Here is a 21,534-nt window from a genome sequence, read left to right as displayed (position 1 = left end):
CACAAAATGGGATGCAGAGTTCAGAATAGCTAAAAGGCTATACCCAGCACTCACCGAGGTTGAATGTGAGAGGACCTAATTCAGAGTTCAATACGAGTAGGGCCGTTTTATTAGTCTGATGTATAAGTTCGTAGCGTTTTTGTTCGTCATCACAACACTGGGTTGTTAGGAGATCGTTTATCGTTTTTCATTTGTCATTTGGAGTGTTGTGCTTTGAAAGAACTCTTGAATTTTTTGGATTACAAGAAAGTTTGTGCTGTCTATTGGCTAAAGAAAATAGTTTGTCAAGTGGAAAAAAATGAACACTTGCGACATATTCTTCTGTGTGAGTTTAATAGAGGAACAATGTCAACGGAGGCTGCTCGAAACATTTGTGCCTTGTACGGGGAGAATGCCATTGGAGAAAGCACTGCAAGAAAATGTTTGTCTTTTCTCACACAACATTCCGTGCAAAAGATAGTGTCCTTCCACAGAAGATGATGTTACACGTCTGGAGGGGTAAATAAGGCGTCGTGTACTTCGAATTATTGAAGGAAAACGACCGGAAAGACTGCAGCGAGTGCTGCTGCAACACAATAATGCACGCCCGCACTCCGCTAACATGACGAGAGCAACTATACAGGAGCTTGGTTGGGAGGTTATTCCACATCTCATAGAAGATAAAATAGATAAGATGAAATCAATAATTTTATTAATACTTGAAATAATAAAAGAAATGCAAAATTGCCAAATAACAATTTAAACTAAATCAATTAAAACAAATCTTGTATCACTTATAAGGGAACTGCTTCCTCATATTTGTGATAATGATTTGCATGGCAAGCAGTATAATATCATTGCATGTTGTATTTCTTCATTCATTAAGCATCTTTTTTTTTTTACAAATTAAGCAATTTGCAAGTTCCATCCCTTTCCGTAAGTCTAGATATCTCCTCCCATTCAGAATTGCAAACTGTAGGAATCGATCACCTTCGATTGGAACAACCTGCACTCATTTCATTAATAGTAAGTGGAATTAAAAGTATTGTAGCTACAGTAAAATACGTAATAGGTAGTGATTACTCGACGCTCCTAGACCAGCCAACACTGTACACTATCGGTCTTACCAATAAAAACTCTATATACAGACGTTTAACAGTCTTATACTTATACAATGATCAGCTCGTTTATACGTCGTGTGTAAATTCCTTACTAATAATCACTACATACGTCGTGTATAACAGTACAACTGTTACACAGCTACGTCATAGTTTCGTCATTACGAAAGGTAATAGAATATCTGAGGTTCTCTATTGCATCCGGTAGAGCGCTCTAGTGTGGCGTGTTAACTATCGATAGTACAACTGGCTCTAATCGGTTACCACACTATATTTTTGTCAAAGAGTACAAGTTACAGCAATATTATTCTAATTATTCTGTGCTCTTTGGTTTGTTCTTCTGTGGTTACAAGGCAACCACATCATAAAATGACAGTTGATACGAACAGCTGTTAGAGGAGCGGCCATTTTTTCTCTATATACAACGCTTAAACAAGGGGTTTCGTGTATATAACTACTGCAAAGCAATTTCCATTGTATAGTTACAGCCTGTTTATACATCCATTGCTTATGCATGGTTTATTGGTAAAGTTTTCTGTCTCAACTCTGCAGAAGTCTCGTATAAAAACTATACACGGTTTATTAGTAAGATTGTGTTTCTATGTCACGTAACCTCCCATCCTTTGCCCGCTCACTGTTGACCAAGGAGGGGACCCTGCCCGGAATCATCTTATCTGACGGTGACTCATTTAAGGGAAGCGTTTAAAGATTGCTAAGTGGGGAAAATGAGGTAGGAGAAAGGAGCTTCAAGCGAGTAGATGTAGGAGTTAGAATAGTAAATACATAAGGGAAAAGGAAGTTAAGTACTTAGTGAAGTTCATGGATAATGAATATGCAATATGGCACTGAGACATTAAGTGGAAGAGAGCAATATAGACGAATTCAATGAGTAGTTAATTCAAAGTAATGTATGGAGTTAAAAAGAGAGAAAAAAATTAATGACATGTTAATTCAATGAGCAGTCAGAATTGTATAGTAACAGATAGTTAATAGAAATACAATTGATGGAAGTAATCTGAGAAAGAAGGATAGAACCATAGTTAAGAGTTGTAAAAAGAGGTTTTAAAGATGAGGAAAGGAGAAGGAAGTTGTAAGTAGTAAGGGAATAATGTGTGAAGATCACACAAGAATGGCGAAAGGAAGCAAGTAATGTTTAAAACACACGGCAAGATAAAGATGTGGTGGAGTTAGGGTGATTCGTATACAAAAATGTGAGAGTACCATTACTACTAATATGTGCTGTTAACAATAAATATTATCATTATCATTATTAATTATTTCAACTCCTCGTTCGATTCAGAGTGGGGGAAATAATTAACCTAAGACGTTATTGTACGCTGGATTAATTGAACCGATTATTTTTGAAAGGTCACATGTCCACTTTGTCAATTTTACAGGAGAAGCAAAAAACATAAATTAATGGTAACATCACTAAAACTTAATTGTAAAAAAATATATATTTATGATGGACTTGTGCCCATCATAATAATAAACAGTAAGTAAAGCATAATGATATTGTTTTTTACGTCACATGTGTTTTAACTATTACTAACTAACAAATACTTAAGAATTTAACTGTTAAGAACGTTATTTGGTAAGGCAATATCTCTTATTTCTGAAATAAAGCAATTTAAAAGCATAAAACATTTTAAGTTTCTTCATTAAACACTTCCTCTGAAGTTTTCAGTCATATTCATTGTTTTTTTTCTTCTATTGGCCACTGGAGAATTTCTTCATAACATTGAAGATGTTCAGGAAGTACGTAAATACTGCATAACTTTGTTGACATCTTTAGCTTTCTTCTTATTTATTGGAACTTTTCCATAATGTGATTTACTTTCAAGTAGTTTCAAGTCATTAGGATGCATCGCATTAATTCTAGGCAGTAACTTGAATGTGTGTGTCATTACTCCATCAGTATATTCATATGCAACCACTATAGGCCTACCTGGGAACTTAGCATCGAAAACCATCACTGAATACCGTGAAATTTGAAAGTATATTTTGTGATCTTTAGGCACTACTTATCCTACTCGCTAGTTTGAAACTGTTGTGAACAAAGAATGGAATCATGAGATTCTATATTGTACATCATGCAAAGAAGGATAGGAAAAGTAGAGAGTTTGTTATTGATAGGTCACATATCCTAGACACGTGGCCTTTCAATACTAAACGGAAACTTCTTTGCACTGTAACATTCGGTAGAGTGCACATACTTGTGCTTTTTCTTCAGCAAACGGTGCGCTACACTAAGAAGAATATGATGGTGGTCGTAACTCAATTTGTCAAAAAAAGTGGACATGTGACCTTTCAATAACAATCGATTCAATTACGGATGATATTAAACTGTTAATTAACTCAACAGCGGAAGAGTTTTCATCGTCGGTGACTAGAGCCCGAATTTCGGAGAGTAGAAGTGGGATTTGTGGTAGATAATGATTAGTATTACCTCAGATTCTTCAAGCTTACTTCTGTTTCTCCTCGTAACATTCCACAATATCTCCTTACTTGACGTTCCTCATTCTTAGCACTGTGACAGCAAGGAATTCCGTAGAAAGAGCACGGCGAACTTTCAGAGAGACAACTAAGCACTGAAATTTCTAGGAGTTTTCAACAGATCTTGAATTTTCGAGTATGACATTTTTAAGTACAAGCTATAGGCCTAATCTCTGTGTCAGCGTTGGAAGAAATGGCTATACATATTAATACCTTCTCAGTTGCACAGAGGAAACAAACACATTCAGTTCATGCATTTTGGAAATACATGAACATTTTATTGTAACACTGTAATTTGGAAATGTTGCGTACTGATATTACTTACCGGATGACCATGTGATAATGCACGTACACCAACGATTAATATGAAAAAGTGAGATGACGACAATAGACAACAACGGATGAAGATAAAATATAGGTGTTTCCATTCTTATTTGAGAGTTTAAAAAATTCTGATATGAGAGAAATTTAAAGAAAGAAATACTAAGGAAGAAAGAATGGGACGAAAAGAGGACAGAAAATATAGTGTGTCCCATAACCAACTTATTTCAATGTACTGCAAGCCTATTTGAAAATGAAGAAAGGTAGAGAGACTGAGTTAAAGAAGGGAAGAAGGGAGACTGAGATGAAGAAGTGAGACTTAGATGAAGAAGGGAAGCAAAGATGAAAAAAGGAAGAAGGGAGACTGAGATGAAGAAGGGAAGAAGGGAAACTGACATGAAGAAATGAGACTGAGATGAAGAAGTGAGACTTAGATGAAGAAGGAGACAGATGAAAAAAGGAAGAAGGGAGACTGAGATGAAGAAGGGAAGCAGAGATGAAGAAGGGAAGAAGAGAGACTGACATGAAGAAGAGAGACTTAGATGAAGAAGAAAAGCAGAGATAAAAAAGAAAGAAAGCAGACTGGGATGAAGAAGGGAAGCAGAGATGAAAAAAGGAAGAAGGGAGATTGAGATGAAAAAGGGAGACTGACATGAAAAAGGGAGACTGAGATTAAAAAGGGAAACTGAGATGAAAAAGGGAGACTGAAATGAAGAAGGGAAGCAGAGATGAAGAAGGAAAGAAGGGAGACTGAGTTGAAGAAGGGAAGAAGGGAGACTGAGATGAAGAAGTGAGACTTAGATGAAGAAGGGAAGCAAAGATGAAAGAAGGAAGAAGGAAGGGACACTGAGATGAAGAAAAGACTGAGATGAAGAAGTGAGATTTAGATGAAGAAGGAAAGCAAAGATGAAAAAGGAAGAAGGGAGACTGACATGAAGAAAAGAGACTGAGATGAAGAAGTGAGACTTAGATGAAGAAGGAGACAGATGAAAAAAGGAAGAAGGGAGACTGAGATGAAGAAGGGAAGCAGAGATGAAAAAAAGGAAGAAGGGAGACTGACATGAAGAAGGGAGACTGAGATGAAGAAGTGAGACTTAGATGAAGAAGGAAAGCAAAGATGAAAAAGGAAGAAGGGAGACTGAGATGAAGAAGGGAGGAAGGGGGACTGACATGAAGAAGGGAGACAGATGAAGAAAGGAGACTGAGATGAACAAGTGAGACTCAAATGAAGAAGGGAAGCAGAGATGAAGAGGAAAGAAGGGAGACTGAGATGAAAAAGGGAGACAAAGGGAAGAAGTGAGACAAATGAGGAATGGAAGAAGGAAGACGGATGAAGAAAGAAAGAAATGAAGAAGGAAAGAAGGGAGGCTGAGACGAAGAAGGGAAGAAAGAAAAATAATGGGCTATAATGTAAAAAAAGACATAAATGAGCGTAATCAAATATTACACTGTAGAATCTCAATAAGGAGTGATATTTAAACGAAAGGAAGTTGTGCTGTGCAAGTAGCAAGTCTCACTCACTCAGGCGTGATTTTGTCCAGCATATTGTCGTCCATGTTGTCCACGATGTTAGTCACCTTCTTATGAGACAGCGGAAGATCGTAGAATTTCTCTTCTATTTCTGGCAGGGGACAGTTGCAATAGGCAGTTGACACGTGAATTATGACCTGTGGTAAAAAGTAAACGAAATATAATAATTGTGGTAGTAACTATCCTACATAAAAGAAGAAAGATAATAATTATTAAATCTAATGATAAAACATCAAATAAGAAGAGATGAAGACGTCAGACAGGAATGTAGCCTTTCACCTACAGACTGTAATATCTATATGGATGTTATGATGAATTAAAAATGGAAAGATGAAGTAGTTTCATGGGTCAACCAAGGAAATAAAGGCTGGTTCACAATAAACCGGGAACGAGAACCAGAATGAAAACGAGAAGCAGAGGACGTGAATATGAAAATTTTTGATTCACAATAAACCGAGAACGTAGACAACTATGCATATCGATATGTATGTCAATAACGATATGTAAAGTCGATATTACGCATTCTGATGTTATTTGTGTATAATTGACCAATGGCGTTCTCTCATGAGTACAAGGCAGCCAACATAAACACAGGTTAACCAACTTCGAAATTTCAACTGAAACATTTCATTAGGTACGGTACTATAAATATGCCTATGCATCTTTATTATCACAACCTATTTTAAGTCTACTATAACGTAAAATAATTAGAGAAGAAACATTTGTAATAGAACAAAAATGAACACAACAGTAATTATTGAATTGAAGCGTGAATATGTAGTGTGTAATATAACCAATACAGTAATAAAATATGATCGGCTTCCGATCGGTATTCAAAGATGCAGATATTGAAAGCCACGTATTCTCCTTCATTTTCTCATCTTTATACGAGGCGCGATGCTTATCGTAAATGTGAGGATTTCAATATTAGAATCTCATCAAATAAAACTTGCTCCATGATGCACAGCATAGAACAAAATAATGCATAGGTTATGTCACGGTCTTCTTGCTACAAAATATACGACGACAAAATAGCTTTTAGATGGCAATAGAATGAACCTAGTGGGCTGTGATCGGAAATGTGAACGCCAAAGTTGAAACTTGGCCAACTCTCCGTTCCCGATCTCGGGCTCCGGCAAGTTTTTCGTTAATTGTGAATGCTCACATTTAAATGTATACATGTTAACAATTTTACCGTTTTCGTTTTCGTTCCGATTCTCGTTTCCGGTTTATTGTGAACCAGCCTTAAGTTCTATTTAAATATTTTAATGTACGCAGTTGACCAAGTCGTCATCTAAGACATTGAAAATAACCTCCTGATATCAGTTTTTAAACTTCAACGAATTAAGTAAGGATTCAATTTTAAATCTGTATTGATAAGACTAAAATAATGACTTTGAAAAGAGAAACTCCATTTAGATCGAAAGTAATTAAGCATCTGTGCTGCGAAATAACACGTGTTCAGGATTAAGGAATAACTGATAGGATTCTTTGATCTAAAGAAAATATGTAGTTGAAGGCTATAAACAAAATTTGAAAGAAAAAAGAAAAGAAACCCACTTGAGATTTTATAATGTCATGACCATTTTTCAGTTCCTGTACAAAACTAAAATATGGACACAACGAAGAAAACGACGCAAACATAATTGAAGCTGCACAAATTTGATTCTTACGAGCAGTGAAAAGGTTGCATAAGGAACAACAAAAATAACACTGAACAACAAATTTTTACTTTTTGTCTTGCTCCGAAATAAAAATAGGTCAATATTACTAATATGTGTGGCCTAAATCTGAATTTAAAATCCAAATTGTCCCATTACGTACCATTTTACGGGAAAAGTGGATGATTTTTTAAGAAATAACTTTTTTTTTAATTTTTCACTGCTATTGATAAAATTACAACACACTAAGAATTTAAAATGCCTCATAACTTAAAAAATGTGTACTGGATACAAAAATGATTTTACATATTTTAAAACACAAAAGCACAACAACAATAAAAATATTTCATGCGCATGAGGAAAATCTCGGAATTTGAACTTAGGCCTACCATTTAAAAGAATTTTCTGGATGACTTCCGTTTATAAATAGACCCGGGACTGTTTTCTTACAAGGAACCAACAATAGTCAACAAACGTGCAGAATGATGATCTTCCTTTATATCGCCTTTCCATTTAAGATACTCGTATTTCTTGATGAAATCTTTCCCCATGCTCGTCGCTAACCGTTCCAAGGTTATGTGGAAAGAAATCCAAATGAGAATGCAAAAAATGTATTTTGAGAGACATATTATACCTCATTTTCTCATATGCATTTAACATGGTTTCCATAAGTTCGATATAGTTGTCTGCTCTAGAATTTTCAAGGAAATTACAGCAAACGTCTTTGAAAGGGCGCCATGCTATTTTTCTGTAACGGAAAGTTTTTCAACAAAGAGTCAGCCATAACTTTGTGAATTTGTGGACGGATGGAAATGCCCTATTTTAATTTGCCTTCACTGAAACTGGTAAATTTTATTTTAAATACCGAAAACAACACCTTTGTTTATTGCGTAGATTTCACTTTGAAATGTTATGAAATTTACTGACTAGAAATGATCAATATGTATTTATTTATTAGAAGTACAAAAGAACATGCCAACAATCATAATAAACCGGAAATAGGTCATAAACTCATAAAATGCATTAGCTTTTATTTTGATTTTCAACCCCCCAACCGGCGCCGGACGTTTCCTGGGGAGCGCTTATCGAAAAGTGAAATCATAGTATGTATATCTTAAAAACCTTACGTGATACAAAGAAAAGAAATTCATTTTCGGATTCAGCGCACACCAAACCAAAAGAGACACATTGTTTTAAGTAGGAGAAAAATTCTTGTTGTTCAGTGAAATAATAATTGAAGATGTTAGGTCAGAATTAAATGCAACAAAAACAGCAGGACAAGAAGATAATAGGTACAAGGAATATTAGAACTCACATGTAGAAAGAATGTCGGAAAACAGAATCCCATATAAAACGTTAAAATAAAATAAGTCATCTGGAAGGAGTATTAGGAGGCCGAGAAAATTTTTATGGATATGTGAAGCTGTAACAGGCAGTGACCTTTAATACGTAAAAGAGGAGAAGGAGGAAGGAGATTATGACGATGACGACGACTATCGTGTCCAGTATTGCCAGACTGGCAACACTAAAATCCACCTACGTAACAATCAAATTCCACACAATTCCACGCATGACTTAAGAATACAATTTTGTGCACTGTAATCATGCAGAATATATAGATGTGTTAATGTACTGCACTTACATAGCTCTCTGCATCCAACGCTGGTTTTGTGTCCCTCCGGTATTCACACTTTTACTATCGCTAGCGTACGTTTAGAAATAGACTTATCTTCAATTGTATAAAAGTTGTTTTTGTAGTATTTCAAGTTGTGTATTATGCATATAGGCTATACTATTTATTCATATTCAATATTATATATTAAGCAATTTAATCCCGGCCAGTAGTACAAAATACATTTATCACGGATCGTACATGGAGCAGATTAGAGAGACTGGGAAAACAAGACAGTGACTGAACGTATTGTTACTTTCTCAGTCACCTTCCCAACATTTTACATAGTAGTAAAAATTTGTTCTCTAAGCCGACACCATACCCCTCAAGTTCATTGTCGGGCAGCTGTCCGAGTCCATGAGCGGTGTCCAGTATTTCCTTATCATTCAGAACTGGGAAAGTCCGGAAGAAAGTCTATAAAGAAAGGATCAAAAACCTACAAACAGAATGACAAAAACCAAGCTACCCCTATAAATTAAGCGCGGTTTAGATAATTCACCCACAGCTAGTCTAGAGTTAATTACACCGATATTTTCATATGCACATTTACTTTTTTAATTGACTGAAATATTTAGTATGCCTAACTATGAGAATTCCATACAAAATTCACACAGCCAAACATTCCGTGCAACATTGCACATAGTAATAAAAATTATACACATTTTGTGGAATTCAACACAGTTCGGCAACACTGACCGTTTCAGACTATGTTAATCAAGGACAGGCGCACAGAGTCACTCATCACCCCATGAATTTTAGTCTGTTGCTACATGGTTCCATTTTGGTGCACGCATTCGCCATTCTAAATAGCTGCTCATTAGATGTTGTAACATGATATCAGTTCACTAGCTATGTTCAATCTGTATGCATTGCTATAAAAACGACCTGCAAGTTGAACTCGGACAGACTAATCATCCACGTATCTGTGTCACGTTTTGAGGTGAGCTAGAATAAGAAAAAGTGCTTTTTTATTTTCGTGTCATAAAATATCAACTTTTTGACGAATATTAATAATATGAGAAAAGATACTTTTCTTTCACTGTTCTGTAAGATTTTCAGACATTTTGTTTTGTCTTTTTGTCTTATCTAAACATCTCTAATGTTATTTATTTCAATAATGTATGTTATTCAAAGTTACGAAACCTTTCCACGCCGACCAAATGCTATTTCGGGAATGATGAGGCGAGACTCGAAAGACAAATGCAACGAACACGTCGAGCGAGAGCGGCAGTTAGTTTTGTTCATTTCTACTAGAAACATTAGTCAGAATGAAAAGAATAGTACACGTAGAAACGTGTGCCACTAGTTCTCTAAACTCTCGTTAAGGAACGAGAACGCCCGGAAAAGTTCTTTATAAATCTGCAAATATTAAAATTTATGACTGTTATAATTAAATGCACACCTTCTATAGATTCTGTTAATAAGCTAATCTATAAAATAGACTATTATTATTATATAAATTGGTTTAATTTTAAAAATAGTTTTCACCTGATTATCAAAATCATTCTAATTAAGCTTGATAATATCTGTAAATACACTTCAAATTCTTATATCAGTATCATACTAGCCTACTCTTAAGATAAGAAGGTACAGGCCAGCCAAGTTCCGATTACCGACGACAGTAGTCCGAACCACTGAGCTTGTTACACGTTTTCTATTTGTAGCGATCGCAGCGACCTCTTCTCCAATCGGTAATAAGTAGTTGGTGGGCCTATACTGCCTATCTCAGTAATGTTACTTTCATGAAGTTTGGGTTCACGTTACTTATAAACTGTTACAGATAGGGTAAATTAGGGTATGTTGGACAGTCGAGCATGTTGGACACTTTGTACTTTAACGTGTTACCTCGCCACTTGTGGGCATCACATTCTGCTAGAAGTCAATGACAGAAGTAGTCCCACTCGTGGCTATTTCCGTCATGGACTTCTAGCAGAATGTGGTGCCCACAAGTGGCGAGGTAACACGTTAAAGTATAAAGTGTCCAACATGTCCGACTGTCCAACAGACCTTAATTTACCCTATCTATACAAGATATTCAGGGTATTTTTTTACCATCTTAATCTTTAATAGTTCCTACTACAAATTGAAAAATATTAAGTGGTATTGAGATATATATTTTTTAAATTTCACAAATTTGTTTGGCTAAAATTTAATATCAATATATTTTTTTAATATTTCCAACAGTGTCATAGGAAAATCCATACATATTTTTAGTCTTTTGGGTTCGGTTAATGCACAAAAAATTTTCATTTATTTTGGATGAACAGTTTTTTTAAATGCACTGAAATCATTTTTATCGGTTTTACGTTTTTTCATTAAAAATATTTCTCAATACCTGTTAACACTCTTCAGTTTGTAGTAGGTATTATTAATTAAAATAAAGACAGTAAAAACATTCCCTGAAAATCTTGTTGAGGTATCTTCAATAGTTTTTTTAGTAACGTACACCCAAACTTCATATAATTAATTGTCGAGATAGGTAGTACCTTCTTATCTTAATATACTTCAGTCTGAATGTCCACAGAAAGAGGATTCTTCTAACTTTTTGAATCATATTATAATTATTACATGGATCCATCACTCCTACTCAGAAGAAAAAGAACAGTCAAAAGTCCACCGCTGTGGAGTAACGGTTAGCTTTCCTTACCATGAAGCGAGCGGGCACGGGTTTAAATCCGGTTGAAACAAGTTACCTGGTTGAGTTTTTTTCCTGGAATTTTCCCTCAACCCATTAAGAGCAAATTCTGGGTAACTTTCAGCGCTGTACCCCGGACTTATTTCGCTGGCATTATCACCTTCATCTCATTCGGACGCTAAATAAACATAGCAGTTGATTAGCGTCGTAAAATAACCAGTTTAAAAAAAGTCGAAAGGATAGAAACACACTGGTTCTCCCTGCTCCAAGAAATTTTATTCACTATTACATTACTATGTCAAAATAAAGTTATACAGTGAACACATTCACATATGTAAGGGCTACCGCACACGTAAGACAGTCAAACGACTGTTTAATCGTTCAAACAAGGCCCTTTAGAACATGAAGAGATGTGCACACTGTTACGACACTACGATGACGCGACTGGTAGTCGGTTACCTCTGCACACAGCCATTTTTTGTCGGCCATCTGTCGTTGACCCTTCGAAATATATGACAGAGCGCACACGAACGACTTTTCAGTCGATCTAACTTTCATTTCATGAGAGAATTTGCAGAGAGTAAAAGATTGTCAAATCATGGATTTTGTGGAAATTGTTACAGTATGTGCATTTGTGATTCGCCTCAGGAAAAATAGGAAAAGGAATTGCTGGTTTCATCCGTTATATAGGCTATTCAGAGACTGTTGGAAGGAAAATTCCATACTATGTACAAAAACAATGAAATTAGCCTCCAAAATTCTTTTCATATTTTCACATGAGTAGGCTTACACAAAATTTTGATGAACTTTATATTACTATTGAGATCGAACTAGATGTTAGCATTGATATCTGCGACTGCATAATTAAAGCATGTTGTGTACTTGATAATTTTATTCGCTCTAAGGATAGGTACGTTTAGTTGATACTGTATATCAGTGTTCTCTTGAAACTATTGCCGAAAATAGCGTACGCAATTGTGGAACAGATGTTAGTAGTTTCTTGTCGAAGTTTTTATTTCACCTCAAGGATCAATACCAAATCAATACGAAAAATTATAACAGGCAAGCATTTAAATATGTCATCGATGAAACATCTTATGAACCAGAATGTTTCACATCAGTAGTTATAAAAGTTTGGATCCTACCTTCGGTATAATCATTCACGGTTCGAATCTCTAAAGCTCAAGGCACCAAAAGTGAATGATAGCGACACAAGAATTGAATATATGATATTCCAGCAAACAATATACGTCGACGTGGGCAGTTCAATGCGAGTTGTCATTGATCTCGTATGTTGTAGACCATTTGGTATGTCATAGTCTGAATCAACGTTTTTCATAGTCTCCCTACCCTATTTTCTCCTAGCCTACTTGCCTCATAAGTAGTGCCTTCTTGATATTATTTGTGAGGTTCAGACCTGTCTCTGGACAGTTGACTAAACAACAACAACAACCCAGGTTATGACGTTCTCATGGTAGTGCCCAAAATATCTTTAAATAAATTAATAAATTGTGTTAATACCCCACGCTGTCTTTTCGTTACAGGTATCTTCTTATTATGTCCGTTATTTATTCCAAATGAAACAAAACAAATTAATTTCAGGGATAGGATAATATGACTCGATAAAATACGTACTATCCAATGAAAATCGCGACTATAAGTAGCGTTGGAAAGCCGAACGAAAATAAATAATTAACATAACAGATCGACTGCACATGTTTAGCATAAAAATATCACACGGAAACTAAAATTCGTAGCATTCACTTGAAGATGTCAGTGGACGTTATACACATCTCTGATATTTTCCCTGCGAAACCATTACATACCTCCCACATGTCTGGACTGATATTTGGGCTGCCTAAACAAAATGAACGCCCTAAACTAACAACCTGTACACTAACAGCTATTAAATCTATATAGTTTTATAGTTCACAGAGATGAATCCCAGATATGTGAATTTTGAAAATCAGTTACAGTGAAGGATATAGGCCCCAAACATGAAGAACAAACAAAACAGACTGGGAAAGAAGGAAAGTATGAAAAAGAAGGAATACAAAAGAAAAAGAAGGAAAACAGAAAAGCATGATAAAATGATGTATGTATGTATTTATTTACACTGCAAGTGGACAAATACCCGGTGGCAGTGGTATATACAATATTAACAATACACAATAAAATGATGAGCAATGATGAACGAAAGAAAGAAAGTCAGTGCAGCAAAGGGAGTGAGAAGGAGAAAATGAGAAATAGGGAGGCGGTAAAGGAGAAGGGAGACAATTTGATGACACACAAAGGAATGGAAGTAAGAAGGCAAGTGAGATTGATGGTGAAGCAGTAAATGAGAATAATGTATTATACCTTGAGTCGACGCATTTCGCGGGCCAGTTGGAGCACGGACTCCGTGCCACGCACGTTGATGCCGACAGCAATCCGGAGCTTCTCGTCGAAGCGCACCGTGGCGGCGCAGTGGAACACCACATCCACTTCCTCGGCGAGCAGCTGGCGATCCGAGGGACTGAGCCCCAGGCCAGGCTCAATACAGTCTCCGCTCACGGCCGTCACCTTGTGACAGAATTTGGGCTGCTCTTGTTTCAGCTTCATGAACAGCTATAAAAGATAGAAGTCTTTAGAATGACTGATTATTGCTGTTACAGTTATTTCATTATCATTATTATACAATAAAATACAAATGGCTTTTAAGGAATCTGGAAGTTCATTGCCGCCCTCACATAAGCTCGCCATCGGTCCCTATCCTAAGCAAGATTAATGCAGTCTCTATCATCGTATCCCATCTCCCTCAAATCCATTTTTATATTATCGTCCCATGCACGTCTCGGTCTCCCCAAAGGGCTTTTTCCCTCCGGCCTACCAACTAACACTCTATATGCATTTCTGGATTCGCCCATACGCGCTACGTGCCCTGCCTATCTCAAACGTCTGGATTTAATATTCCTAATTATGACAGGTGAAGAATACAATGCGTGCAGTTCTACGTAATGTAACTTTCTTCATTCTCCTGTAACTTCATCCCTCCTAGCTCCAAATATTTTCCTAAGGACCTTATTCTCGAACACCCTTAGCCTCTGTTCCTTTCTCAAAGTAAAAGTCCAAGTTTCACAACCATACAAAACTACTGGTAATATAAATGTTTTATAAAGTCTAACTTTCAGCTTTTTTGAGAGCAGACTCTATGGAAAAAGCTCCTCAACCGAATAAAAACAGGCATTTCCCATATTTATTCTGCGTTTAATTTCCTCTCGAGTGTCATTTATATTTGTTACCGTTGCTTCAAGATAATTTAATTTTTCCACCTTTTCAAAGGATAAATTTCAATTTTTATATTTTTATTTCGTACAACATCCTGGTCACGAGACATAATCATATAGTTGGTCTTTTCGGAATTTACTTCCAAATCTATCGCTTTACTTGCTTCAAGTAAAATTCCCGTGTTTTCCCTAATCGTTTGTGGATTTTCTCCTACATATTCACCTCATTCGCATAGACAAGCAGCTGATTTAACCCGTTCAATTCCAAACCCCCTCTGTTATCTTGGACTTTCTTAATGGCATATTCCAGAGCAAAGTTAAATAGTAAAGATGATAGTCCATCTCCTTGCTTTAGCCCGCAGTGAATTGGAAAAGCATCTGACAGAAACTGACCTATACGGACTCTGCTGTACGTTTCACTGCATTATCATTATTATCATAATAATTAATTCATCTTTATAACAACTCTATGTTAATGGTAGAACAACTCTGTGTTAATGGTAGTCTCAATTGAGACAAAGATTAATGGTGACATTTGTTGACTTCTTGTTACATTTCAATATTTTTCCTACCTTCTTAGTTCAGTTTCGTATTACCTATCAGTATATCTATAGATTTATAGGGAATATAGTTGATCTCAAATCAAATCATATCATGTTTCTCTACGTATTTAACGTGTATCGTCTAAATTCGAATTACACTAATTAAAAAAATGGAAAGATTTCGTGCTACTGAAATCGCATGGCGTCATTAAATTTCGGTTGCTGTGGAAATGCTTATGTCATTTACGATAAACTAAAAAAATGTGAAGGAGTCCATTCCTATACATAAGGGGGTCCACATATGTATATACAAAATCTACTTGAAAAGTTTACTATATTCGATGGAGAAATTGTAACTACGTATAAGAGAGTTAGTAATAGCTTGGAATTACCTACATGTGGATAAATAAGAATAACTGTATTTACGGGATATTCTCATGTTCTCATTTACAGTCTGACTGAAGAGGCTAGCTGTTTGTAACGATCCCCACAGTAGGTTTTCATCTGACGACGAAGAGAGATCCACTCTTCGAAACGTTGTGCTACTATTTTTTTAAATTAGCAATTGAAAAATTCCAAACAACTCAACAATTGAAGTGTTTTAAAGACAAATTTCACTGCAAAAAAAAAAAAAAAAAAAAAAAAAAGGAAATAAGAAAGAGAGAGAGAAAATGCCACCCTAGATAGTTTATTAGGCCTAGGTCCGGCATCGGTTTTGGGGTCTACTATCCACACTCCAGTGACTTCCTACTTAAATGGAAATACCCTGTATATATCGTAAGTGTGATGCAGCATAGGCCTGCGTCACGTCGGACGGGTTTAGTAGGCTGATTTCGTGTGATAGCAAAGAAATGACGCAAACAGCGTGAGAGTCGCTTTGACATCACGTATTGTTCATGTTGGAATAGGATCTGGGATCAGTAGAGACCTGTCGGGTCTAACGGGTCGAGAAGCAGGACTCCACCGTGGCTACACTCACTTAGAACTGAGCTGTTAATTTTCAACAATATTGTGACCATGTCTAGCCACACTGAGATTCCGCCTTTTGAATTTCAGGAAAGACTTAAAACTTGATAATTAATTAGCATACTCAATCCCAGTTCACGAGTAAAAAGTAAAATTAGGGATCAGTTTTATGTTTTAGCCCAGGGGTCGTCAGCACAGAGCACGCTGGGGCTAGAATCTCTTACCCGCGGAAAACGCAGTGCACTAGGGTGCACTCCGTAGATGCTAGCGGGTATGCTCTCTATCTCTCCGTGCTGCATGACGATGCAGACGGGACGGCACCGCGTACCCTTTGCAAATTTCAGCGAGTGCTGACGACCACTGTTTTAGCGGAAAAAGACAAAACTGTAATACCAAGATGCGCACAGTATGTTAAATTTAAGCATATATTATACTATTACTCCAAATTGGGAAATACGTGTTTGTAGTTTGAAACGATCTCTATTCTAAATGTGTCTCAAGATACAGGAAGGCTAGAAAATAGTCTCAAATACTACCGTAAACTGGGATGAAGTTGGCTGCCCACGTTGAAGTTGGTCATAAAGTACAAAGAGCTGTTTTGCTTTGCTATATTAGAATTATATCACATTTAATATTTTTCTTTTGCGTATTGTTCTCTCTCTCTCTCTCTCTCTCTCTCTCTGAGACCGGGAGGGCAACATCCATGTGCACCGCGACCTGAGGTCTATTGCCTATTCTGCGCCCCTGGGATGAGATGGAAGCCTACAGACCTCACCCCCGCCGTACCGACCTAACCTCTAATACCCTAACGACCAGTCCGTCGTCCTTCCAAGTCCGTGTACCATTCCACCCCAACAGCCCCTCCACATTCCCCCTCAAACGGTCTGAGGTGTACGTCACCTCTCCCGTCTTCTTAACGGTCTGAGGTGTAGGCCATCCCTCTCGTCGGGAGGGGAGTGGGTTCCGCTACTGGGTCGCCAGCTACCACGCTTTGACAAATATCCATGGAGGCCGACCGAGAGTGTCAGAAGCTTCGGATGGCCCCGCAGGCGCGATCTGAAAATCAAGGAAGATAACCGGAATTATAAGGAAAGAATCGTGAGGAAGAAAAGGAAGCGGCGAGAATGAGTGGGGCTCCATAAGCCTGAAAACCCCCGAAAAACCTCACCCAGGCAACCCGTCCCAATTGGGGAATCGAACCCGACCGGCTGGGTTCGGGAGCGAAGACTCTACCACGAGAACACAGCGATGAACTTGCGAATTGCTAATAAAATATTTTAAATTTTACATTTGGGAAAAGATTATTAAATTAATACAATCATAACGCAGCAATGTGAAATAATTTTTCACTGCTCGCAGAACGCAGCATTGCTTGAGTCGGGTTTGAAGTCGGGTACCGAATAGAATTCGGACGGTTCAGGCAGATCCATACAGGATCTGATATGGACTCGGCTGGGTCGTCGCCCTACCCGACTGACTCCGGCGATATAACCTCTACTGTCCTAGTTGCAGAGTGATACCACACAAATTTTGACTATATGAACTTTTAAGAAGAATACACTAGTGTCATGAGTAGAGACGAGAATTCCATGCAAATGCATGTTTTTATAGAAACATAGGACATAGCTCAAACTTAGTACTTACCCATTTCATCACTCTCCGGTTCCAAATATGTGTACTTTTTCAGTGTATATTTACATGTTTTGGCCTTTTTGGGGATAAAAACATGCTTAATGCATATTTAAGCAATTTTTAGTATATTCATGCATATAATATACATCATATTCAGTTTAAATTGATATGTTAATGGTTTTAAGTGGGAACCTCAGTTTCTCGATTTTATTTCCCTCATTTTAGCTTCAGGAATCAGGATTGAAGAAAGAAAAGAAAAAAATAAATAACAGAAAAATGAAAGAGAATGTTAAGATTTTCACAATAAGATGTTAGAGGACCTTTCCCTAGACGGAAGTTCACTTTTACAGCACTTTACCGATGATGACTGCGTGTCATAAATGGATTTATTGCGTTGAATCGTTTGAGAATAGTAGAAGAAATATGAAAACTACCGACAAATAATTTAGGTCAAAAGCACTCAATTTCAGAGAGGTTGTAAATTCTCTCCCTTTTCCAGTACTAGTAGCAATTTAGATTCTTATAAAATTGGAATCTACAAAAGTGTACTCTTTGCACAGTGGATTAAAGGAAAGGATTTTATTAAATCAGATAGAAATGTCGTAATCTGCCATTCTTGCAGTAAAGAGATAAGCCCTATTCTGTTTCCGAATATTTTCTATGGCAGTTGTTCTTTGTAAAAAAAATTGCAACATTTCTTTAAAATAATTAATTAAATTATGTCAGATTTAAATTGTACCTAGGTAACCGTAAGGTCTATTATAATTTCAGATAAAATATACTGAAAAATTTCTAGTCGACCAGCATGTTGTATCTGCTTCACATATTGCAAGAATGCAAAAAACGAAAGAATCTGCAAACAATTCCGTAGATCCCTCAGTTATGCTCGTGGGAAAGTGTTTGTAGCGGCGAAAAACAAACTGGACAGGATCATAAATGCGAACCCGGACTACGGTTTCTTTTGTTGAGTGAAGGGAGATTATTTGTGGCGAAACCTTGAATGGAGAATTTGACCTGACACTGTCACAAATATGTTCATTCAAGTTTGCACTTGTGATGTAGTGAGGTCATTGCCTACAAAAATATAATGACTGACAAACGCAGGAACCTCACGGAAACCAATTTAGAAATGTTAGGTTCTTAACTGTGCCAAAAAATAAAGAAAAATAAAAAAGAAATAAGATATTTGGAACAAGAATGAAAGTGCATATTTTAAAGTATTTTTCGCTGGATCTGCATGTTTCATAGTTTGATAGTGCATGAATGCACGCATATTTTGGGATTTTATACTGCATAAAATTCTCGTCTCTAGTCATGAGGTTAGGAAGGTACATTTGACTGAATCACGTAGTATTTCAGGTACGGTATCACAATACCTATGTGTGTTGCTCGTAGGAGGCATTATCTCCGTTAATTAAATCAGTACAGAAACTTGTACATTTACAAACACAGGCATGATTATTTCATTAGGGTGTTTTTCTATTAGAAGTCGACCTTGATTTGTACATAGCTTTTTGTGGTACTAAATAATTACAACTTCTAAAAGTTTGTCAGTATAGTACACCATTCTTTTCTATATACAGATGAACCGTAAGTAATGTCATTAACTTCAGGTGGTTAATATTTGAGATAGATCTAACAAAAAGGTTTAATATAATTTTGCTCGTTTTTGCTCCCATTTCGATATAACAATTTTTATATATGAAAAACTTCATACCGTGTTTTAGAAAATTCATTTATTGAATTCCTAATAAGCTCAGTTAATTTTAAGAAAGCAATGCATTATGGTAATAAATAATTGAAAGAATTTTAGTTTTGTTCTTTAAATGTGCAGAAATTTGATTCCAACAAATGTAACTTTTGTTCAGCAAAGGAATTTTACAATGTTACATTTGTTCGGATCAAATTTCTGCACATTTAAAGGACAAAACTAAAATTGTTTCAATCACTTCTTATCATAATACACTAATCTCTTAAATTGACTGAGCATATTGGGAATTAATTCAATAGCTTTCGCAAAATACGCTATGAAATGTTTCACATAAATTGATTTTATCTCGAAAAGGAAGCAAAAACGAGTAAAATTATATTAAACTTTTTAATTTGAAATATCTCAAAGAATAACGCTTGAAATTAATAACATTTCCTACGGTTAACCCTGAATATAACTTTTGTCACGAGAGTTAATCGAAGTTTTCGCATAATGGTAATAATTAAAATGCGGTCATATGGAAATTTCGGATGTACTTAAAGACTATTTTACTGCAAGGCAACGTACAGGTTCGTTAAATATGTCTTCCAGGCGAGTATGCATGTCCTTGCCCTTCTTTCTGCGTACTAGCACGTAGATCTTATTGATGTACGGACATGACCGAAGTAGCTTCTCCATCAGCACTTTACCCATGAAGCCGGTGCACCCGGTGATGAATATGTTGGCATCTCTATAGAATTCCTGGATTACGGAACCTTTTTCCTCCATACTCTCCATGTTGGATCTGTCAACATACATCCAAACAAAATTATGTTATAATCTGTTGCAAATGTTCTTTGTTAAATGAAGTTCTGTGAGACAGAAAGGTAGCCTTATGATTCTTTTTTCGGTTTTTTAAAGTTCATCACACTGTAGAAAAAAATAATATTTATTAATCTGGCAGAGCTAAGGCCAGTAGGCCTTCTCTCCCGCCCAGCCAGTCTCTAGTTCTTATGGAATACAATAGGCTTACAGTAGTTGTTACGTTAATACTTAGATTGCAAATCAACATGATAGTGAATAATGAAAGTAAAAGTAAATAATGATATTTAGATAAATATTGTTAGGTGGTACAATAAAAAACATTAATAATAATAATAATAATAATAATAATAATATTGACACAATTTAAATATTTATCCTGTGATATATACACACAGGGTATAAGCGGTATAAGTGCCGTCCTTTTCACAGTCGTCGGGGACTGTCTACAGGATCAGAAAATGTCCATACAACATAGGGTCAAAACTTGATAGTTTTCCCAGAAAAAAATTCTTTCCTTATTTTATTTGCGTTATATACTACTTATATCGTTAGTAAAATTACGAAAACAATTACATCAGTATCTAGCAAGGAGTTTATATTAGTTTAAATAAATATTTGTGTGTTCTATTACGTTTTCGTGAAATTAAATAATAATGCATGCTTAAATTTGTTAATATTTTGGCGTGAGAGACGTGGCAACATGCTTAGCAGGATTCATACTGCTGACAGCAGTCTGTACAGACGTACAGATGGGCCGAGTTCAAGCTCCCTGTCCATAAGTCTCCTGCCGAGCGGATAGCAGTTCAGTACAGGTATTCGATAAACAACTTATAATGTCATTCACAATTCAGGAATATCATGATATGTTATTAATTTATGGAGAAAGTCTTCGTAATTCAAGTGCGGCAAGAAGGATGTACCGTCAACGTTTTCCGCAAAGAAGGTTACTTAATCGGCGATGTTTTGTAGCAGTTTATCAACGATTATTAGAAACTGGGAGTCTCTTACCCTGTTTCGAAAATCACACAACGAGAAATTTCTTTTAAAATGATGCTGCTTTACGGAAGCGTGAGAGATTAAAATTTTGCATTACAAAAAAAGTCGTGTGATTTTGCGCAGTAAACCATTATTGCTTTTCTAGACGTAAAATAAAAAATGCAGCAATATTGTTAAATAAAATGTAAATTTAACATAAAGTTCT

The 21,534-nt window shown here is 36.2% G+C and overlaps 1 protein-coding gene across 3 annotated transcripts in view; it reads right to left on the bottom strand.

Annotated features, from left to right (window-relative positions):
* LOC138706258 (fatty acyl-CoA reductase wat-like) overlaps positions 1–21,534 on the bottom strand; it is a 189,910-nt gene that overhangs the window by 28,559 nt on the left and 139,817 nt on the right. For all 3 annotated transcript variants that reach the window (XM_069835330.1, XM_069835331.1, XM_069835329.1), the window contains exons 2-4: positions 20,097–20,313; positions 13,771–14,019; positions 5,436–5,581 (exon numbers count right to left, since the gene is read on the bottom strand). In XM_069835330.1, coding sequence (XP_069691431.1) covers positions 5,436–5,581; positions 13,771–14,019; positions 20,097–20,306 — 605 coding nt within the window. In that variant the 5' untranslated portion in view covers positions 20,307–20,313. The remainder of the gene's footprint in view (positions 1–5,435; positions 5,582–13,770; positions 14,020–20,096; positions 20,314–21,534) is intronic.

This window comes from Periplaneta americana, chromosome 9 (assembly GCF_040183065.1).
Source record: "Periplaneta americana isolate PAMFEO1 chromosome 9, P.americana_PAMFEO1_priV1, whole genome shotgun sequence".
NCBI classification, from domain to species: domain Eukaryota; kingdom Metazoa; phylum Arthropoda; class Insecta; order Blattodea; family Blattidae; genus Periplaneta; species Periplaneta americana.
Note: the sequence above shows the minus strand (reverse complement) of the source record. Positions and strands in the feature narration are given on the sequence as shown.